At 37.8% G+C, this 7,568-nt stretch overlaps 1 protein-coding gene across 1 annotated transcript in view; it reads right to left on the bottom strand.

Moving 5' to 3' along the window:
- Positions 1-225: 225 nt before the first annotated feature.
- The window catches only part of VWDE (von Willebrand factor D and EGF domains), a gene marked incomplete at its 3' end in the record, with an annotated part of 15,850 nt that continues 8,507 nt past the window's right edge, over positions 226-7,568 (bottom strand). The window contains exons 5-10 of the mRNA XM_010133377.1: positions 6,634-6,778; positions 5,755-5,969; positions 5,364-5,437; positions 3,196-3,469; positions 1,622-1,830; positions 226-1,187 (exon numbers count right to left, since the gene is read on the bottom strand). Coding sequence (XP_010131679.1) covers positions 226-1,187; positions 1,622-1,830; positions 3,196-3,469; positions 5,364-5,437; positions 5,755-5,969; positions 6,634-6,778 — 1,879 coding nt within the window. The remainder of the gene's footprint in view (positions 1,188-1,621; positions 1,831-3,195; positions 3,470-5,363; positions 5,438-5,754; positions 5,970-6,633; positions 6,779-7,568) is intronic.

Genomic DNA, 7,568 nt, shown 5'->3' on the forward strand with positions numbered 1-7,568 from the left:
TGATATACCAGAAACTAAGCCCATGTACTGCCTTTCAAAAAGAGTAAGGTTGAATAGAAAACAATTATGGCTTTATTAAAGTGAAACTAAATTTCTGGATACAAACAGAGCCACCATGGGGAAGCCCTGACCACACATAAAAGCAGGAGAGAAAGGCAGCAAAGTAAATGTAATGTTGCACAAACACTGAGAATATTAAGTAAACCTCTCCCCCACCTCACTTACCAGACAGTAAGCTGCAGTCATACGAGCTGTAGCCTTGAAAACATGCACAGCCCCATTCTGTACATTCCCCATTACCACTGCAGAGACTGGGACACTTTAATGCAGTAAGTAGGCTCTCAACTAACCCTCCAAGTTCTTGTCGGTTGTAATTTATTTCTTCTAAAACTTTTTTCTCACATTCATTCTCTAGAAGAGCTAAGGAAGCTTCTGCCCAACTGAGGTCATCTTTCAGCAGCAAATCTTTAACACACATATTTGTCGCATCCTCTATTCGCCGGCCGAGAAGGTCACCACAAGATCTTCCTATACTGGAATTAGCTATTGCCTGCTGGCATAGTAACAAAGCACTAGATTCAGTGAGGCCAGAAGGTGTGGGCCAAGAAGGAAGAAGCTTTTGGTCTGTGTCAGTGACGTGGTCCTCTGGGAAAAAATAACTATATCCCTCTAAGTCTGTTTGGCTAAGACTTTGGAATAGAAATACCGGATGGTATTCATAGTAATTCTGGCGCTTCCTTCTACTTGTAACAGATTGCCTTTTGTGAAGATGGCGACTGTAACGGTGAGAAATTCTTCTAATGCCTGAGCTTGAAGCTCCCACTGAGGCTGCAGAGACATGTGTGTTTACTACCGACGTTTTGTGAAGTTTGGTTTGATTATCCTCTCTCTGCAGAAGTGTAGATGAAACCATTTCATGTGTAGATGAACGTTTCTTTAAGCCTCTGACAAGATGAACAGGACCAAGATACTCAGCAGTGACATCCAGTCCTGGTATCAAAGAAATAAATCTATCATTTTCGCTTTCTTTACAAGACAAAAGAAGTTCTGACTGAGAAACTGTCTCTAGTTTATTCACTGATCGATGTAATCCAGCATCTCCAAGAGCACAGTCACAGAAGACTATTTTTCTAGAAGATGTTAAAGAAGCAGGTGTCTTGTCAAACAAGCTATCTCCTGGTGGAATTCTAGAGAAGAAAGAAAAAAATGAAACTGTATCTGAACTATTTTAATTGTTTTAGTAATGCATTAAAGTTTCTTTTGCTTTTCGTGGTTTCGTACTTCTACAGCATAGAATCTGCTGCATAGAGCTGTATTTAAAGACCAGTTAAACCACAAACCTGTGAAAACAACTTACAATAGGAGAACTGAGAAAAGTGGCTATGTTTTATATACCTTGAGACTTTGTTCAAAACCTACTCAAACTAATCTTACATCGTACTACTTAAATACAAATTTGGCACTTCAGTTTGAATTCTTTCTCAAATTGGCATTCTAACATTAACCTAAAAAAACTTAGGAAGATTTTTTTATTATTATTATTTTGACAGTTTTTAAGAGTGTGAAGGAAAGGTTGAACCAAAAATAATGATATTCATTTGAAACAGAAGTATTTTGTTACCTCCACTCCTTAATAAAAGAAAAAGGAACACTAGCATGGTTCGGGATTTCCACCCCACTTGCAGTGTGAAAGTCATTCTCTTCGATTCCATCAAAGGTGCCACAAAGTCCCATTGTATGTCTGTAATCTGAACTGGGTGCCCTAAGTGTTATGCTCATTCCCCATTCACTCACATCAGCACGAATGAAAGCTCCAGAAGAAAACAAAACCTAAAAAGAGATTGATGATATCGTCATAAGAAGCATGGTTTTTATTTTATGTAATAAAACTAGCTATGCTTACTGGCAAGGAAAAATAGGAAAAGTCCAGGCAATTCCATTAAATTCTTGCTCTAACTATTCTGGATCAGATGGATGTCATTATTTCTGCCTCTTGTGAAGCCCTGTAAATAAAACCCCTACACATCTCCACTTTAGCAGTCAGACGGTGAACTATAGGTCCATAAACTTCATCCATCATTACCAGGTATAACTGTGGAAGGTGACTGCAGAACCACAGAGAATCAAAGATCATTGGGCTGGTCATTCTTCACATGCTAGTGGGATGATTCTGGTAGTACTAATAGACTCTTTGGCAGCACCCTTCTCAGCTTCTTGTCAGCTACGTGAATCCCTGTGTTAGTAGCTTACTATACAGTCACTTTCCATTTGCAAAGCTGATCCTAAATGTTCTAGAGAGCTCAGAATAGTCTCATATGTTTACTATTTAATTTTAGGCATTTTAATTTTTACATTCTTGAAAGAAATACTAGAAGTATCAAGAAAAAATCCACTGCAAGTTTTAATGCTGTCTCTTATTAACTTGCTGTACAAATCTAATTTTTCTGGTTCCTCAGTATTGTTTTAATTTCTCTATTGTCTAATGTTTCATATCTTAATATTTCATATCTAAGGTCTTCAGATGAGAAAAAAGCTAAATATTTAAAATAGTCCTATATCAATAGCCAAACCCAAACAGAAAATGCGTATCTGTTTTTGTTGCTTGCCTTCCAGACCAAGAGAGTGATCAAAGAGGAACTGAGGGCTTTGTTTTTACACTCTGCTTTATTTGAAGTTCAGGAGTCCTACATCAATTCTATCTACAAAAGAAAAGCTACAGGAATTTATAAAAGCAAATGTGAATGTTTTTATCTGAGGGCCACCTTCTCTAGAGAAAGAATCTACACTTCTAATTCTGCGGATGTCATCTGGCATACTTAATAATCATCTGCATGCACAGCCTTGCTATGTCACTGGCATGAGTGAAACAGAGCACAGAGAGATCTTTTTTGGAACATCAAGGCTGCTAAGTAAGTGCATATTGAATCTGACACTGCACCTTTCACACAAGGGTTGTATACTGTGATTGACAACATGGTTCCACAAAGGTATATGTTAACACACCCTTGTTTTTGAGAACAACATTATTCTCTTACAAGCAAAACACTGGCCAAAGGACTATGACTGTAAAATAAACATTAAGCTACTGATTAATTGCAGAAAATAAAACATGTTTTAGTACTAAAACTGGTGCGAATTGGTAAAAATAATTGCTGAGATAACCATTACATCCACAAGCAATAATTTACTACTTACTGTTACTTTTCTTCCTAGGTAGGATTCAGTGATTCTGACATTGCTTCCTGTTGTGTCTCTATTTATTACAGATAAGTGTGGCTGTGACTCATGTAGCTGACCACTGCACATGTCAAATGCAATTATATCACTTCCTTCCTTGGCAACAAAGCCACAGTTACACGATGCTGGGTAATGAAGACTCCCACAGTCCCACTGGCGAACATGAACTTCAAAATCTCGAGACGTACTCTTATACAGAACAAATGTTCCTGTTCTAAAATTGTCATAGACTCTGGAATCAAAAGAATAGCAGGTGATATCACTTTGGTTATAAAATAACCGAATCATCATTTCAGCAACAGATTTCTAGTATTTGGTGAACTTTGATACTGTTCCTGCATCAGAAAAAACAAACACTACAACCACAAACCAAAACGCAACTTTGTTCTGAACGAACACCATCATATCTTTGTCTGTGTAGCTTTAAATCAAAGGAATTAAATCTGTTCTACAGCAGAAAATGAGGAATAAAAGAAGATCATGAGTGGAGTATATGTAGACAATGGTTGTGAATGGAAACATAACCACAAAGCCTCTGCCACTCTTTGACTTTATTTTTTTTAACAGTGCTTATGACAAGAAACTGCGGGGTACTTCTCAACCCTTGTGTTTCTACAGCAGTACGCCTACACAGCAAGAGAAGTAAGATGCATAACAGTATGCATGTGGGGGCAGCTGCTGAAAACTGCCTAAGTACCTTTGACAAAATGAGTTAGGAAGCTACACACCTTTAAAAAGGTCTGCTTTATTAAAATGGGGATGGGGAGTGCTTATTCCCAAAGATTTGAAAATTATTTAAAATGAAAACCATAAATAGCGACTTCCTTTTTTTTTTTTCCCCTTAAGGTCAGCCATCTGTTCCCTGAAGCAAGGTTAAAATAGCCAATTTAATGATTCAGCAGTGAGAAGGGGTAAAAAAAAAAAAGAAAGAAAAAACTCTAAGTTTAACAGCCTCTTGGCTATAAATGGCATTTGACAGTTAATTGCAGAATGATGATTTTCTTTGTGTATAATGGGCCAGCAGAAAAACTGCAGATGGCTACCCCACTGGGACTGCACAGGATTACCCATGCAGTTCCTTTTCTATTTGTTTCCTCATTTTGTAAAATAAAGTAGCAACAGACTTCATCCTTAAAAGAAATTTCTTTTCTCACAGCACCATGCTTCCAGCCAGTCCATATCACAGTAAATCACTGCTTAAGAAAGCGTCCAGTGAAGCCATCTTTATAATTTCCACTGAAGAAGGAACTGCAAGATCAAGGTAACTCCAGCAACATTATTATGCTTTTTAATAGTCACAGTGCTATCGGTGACGCAATTACAACTTGATTTTTCCCTTCTGTTACCGAGTTCACAAAGAAGTGAAGAGAGGGATCGTGGGCTGAACATCCTTATTTGGGTGCAACATAATCTCTTCTTCTCACCCTGCCACTTGAAGAAATGTGCTTCTGCTGAGCAGAGAATATGAAACTCCCAGGTGTGAAACCTGTGTTTGTTTTGTCAACTTCCATGAACTGGAAACACTTTGAAAGACAGAAGCATACCAAAACCATGCAGGCTGTGGCCAAGCTTCACTTTAGAAAGAGGGTCAGAGATGTGCAAGTGACAGCAGTGATTAAGTTGCTTTCAACGCCATCACTGAACTCAGCACAATATTACAGAGGGAGCAGAGAGCTTCCGATCCTTACAAGGATTCAGATACTGGCACCCAGAAACAGGGAAACTGCTGTAGATTGGAAACATCTTTGTATTAAAACAGTTTTGCCTAATCAATCATTTTATCATTGTTCATATTTAATAACATTTCTATCTTTCATAGAACAGCAACCACTCCTCTCTTCGCATACTCCTCTAACAAGGAAAATAGTCCATTTCCTTAACCCTTTTGCCCCAAAGCATGCATTTAGAAATACAAATATTACAAACATTATCAGACTGGCAAGCTTTTACTAACTAAATCACATTTATCCTTATTGTCCAAGAAAGAGTGAAAATACAGAGTGCAGTCGTGGAAAACTACAGCTAACTTGTATCACCCCCACAGATTTTAAATAAATAAATCAATAAAAATGACACCCACAAAAAACCCCACACACTTAAACTAAGGGCAGAAATCCAGTGATTACCTTCCATCAAATGTAATTATATGAGGGTCAGTAAATGAGTAGCAGTAGGCAGTGGGTAGATCCTTTACAGTAATCTTCAAAATAAAGAAGCACATAGTAAGCCATGTCAGATTAGGAAATAAATAGACTCAGGCACATTATCTTACGATACTAGCTTACATTCTAATAAATATATTGTAATATACCTTTAATTAGAGTATTTATACTAATATTAAAATGTTAAAAAAATAATTCCAATTAAAACGCAGCATTTCAATGAAAATAAAGCAATGGAATGTTGGCCACTCAGAAATCTTGGTGTGCGTCAGCAAGTCACAACTGAAATAGAAGCTTCGTTGACATCAGGTACATTTCTGGCCAGTTTACAGAGCTTAACAAGAAGATTTTCAACCTGTGTGCTTTCAGGAACATAGCCATTCCACAGGAATTTCTCACTGGATATAGGTTCGACCGCAATTCTGGTAATTCTGTCTCCATCCTGAATAAAGTCTGTCACAGCAGTGAAATAAATTACAGCTTGACTACAGATTCCATTATTGCAGGGTTTCTTGAGAAGATCCACATGACAAGAAGAAAGAGCCAAGTTTAAACCTAACTGCTCTTTACCTGTTTTAATGAAAACATACTATTAGTGATTTTTCCTCTAAATAAGTCACATTTTGTATACGACTGTTAAAAAGATGCTAGTATCTTTCAAAACGTTTTCATAAACAGAAATAATTGTGCATTTTGGGGGGCGTGGGGGGTGGTGGCCATGAAAAACTCCTCTCTTCATATACACACCAAATAAAATGGTTTTGAATTTTCCAGTTTGACAGACAGATCAAAACCACGATAGGCTTGCTAATGTGACATAAAAATGGTTGTCTGCATAGGTAAGGCTCCTCCTGGGGTTCACAGGACTTGAGCTTGAGAAAGTACTACAGAAAACAGTAATAGTAGCAAAAAATGAGGACTTCACAATTGCATATACAATACTTGGAACACAACAGGTCAACCAAATGAACTAGATTATAAACTTTGAAGTATAACGGTATTCTGTCTATTCAAATTAAAGAATATGGCTCTGATATTCATAGCTGTCAAAAACACCTACTAACTTCAACAAGTAACAGATTATGGACACATTCTTCCATACTTTCAGCAGCAGTATATACAGCTTGTGAATATTTTGTTTTAACATTTAGAAAGTATTTTATAATGCAACTGTTTCTCCAAAGAAGATCACATTAAACATAAAAAATGGAACAAAAATCAGGATAATAGTTACCTTCATCAATGGTATTTAATGTTAAGGAGACTTTGCAGTCACTTTCAAGCTGGCTAAACTCAGGACAAGGAATAGGAATGCTACTTTCTATTGCCAGCCTGTATTCCTTCCCATCTTCAGATATATCATACACTTCTGGATGTATCTAGCACAGAAGAAATTGTACTTAAAATGCAAGTTTTGTGAGTAAACTACAGCTCAGCTTACTAACCAGATCAGAGTACAGCATAAAAAACTAATGAGATGGAATGGCACGGTGCACAGCCTGACCCACTTCATCAGGCTTATGTAGATGGTCTGAAGAGCAATGATATACTGGGAGGACCATGAGGGTGCAGCAGCAAGAGTCCTGAAGAGGTGGGAATAAGGGGCAAGGAAATGGAAAATGCAAGAGTAAAGCCTAGTTAGAAAGGTAAGGAGCTATCAAACCATGTTAACACCACAAAAATGTATTCTTTGCTTAAATTCTTGAGGCTAAAATACAGATAGTTTAGTGTATTGCCTGCTGGGGGAGTGGTGGTGGGGGGAAGCTACCTACAGGCAACAATGTCCCAAAGGATTTGGAAGTACCATATTTCTCCTGGGATTCCTCTCCAAAAAACTTACAACACCGCTCACTACAGACGCATAATCAAAAATGCAACAAGAGATCAGTAACAGAGGACTACAACTAAGTGCTGTGCATTGGATGAAACCCTGAACACAGCCTCACAGGAAAATAAAACCAACGCATTCACACTTGACAGCGTGCACTACATGAGATAAATCTGGGCCCTGATCCTGCAGAAACAAAAGCTCAGGCTTAACTTTATGAAGGGCAAATCCTTAAGTCAACAGGACTATTCCCAACATGTAATGATACGCAGTATGTCTTTCCGCGATTGGGGTCCCATTACTGGCCAGTAAATAGACCCCTATAGCTAGATCCACAGCAG

Source organism: Buceros rhinoceros, unplaced genomic scaffold, assembly GCF_000710305.1.
Source record: "Buceros rhinoceros silvestris isolate BGI_N320 unplaced genomic scaffold, ASM71030v1 scaffold17083, whole genome shotgun sequence".
NCBI classification, from domain to species: domain Eukaryota; kingdom Metazoa; phylum Chordata; class Aves; order Bucerotiformes; family Bucerotidae; genus Buceros; species Buceros rhinoceros.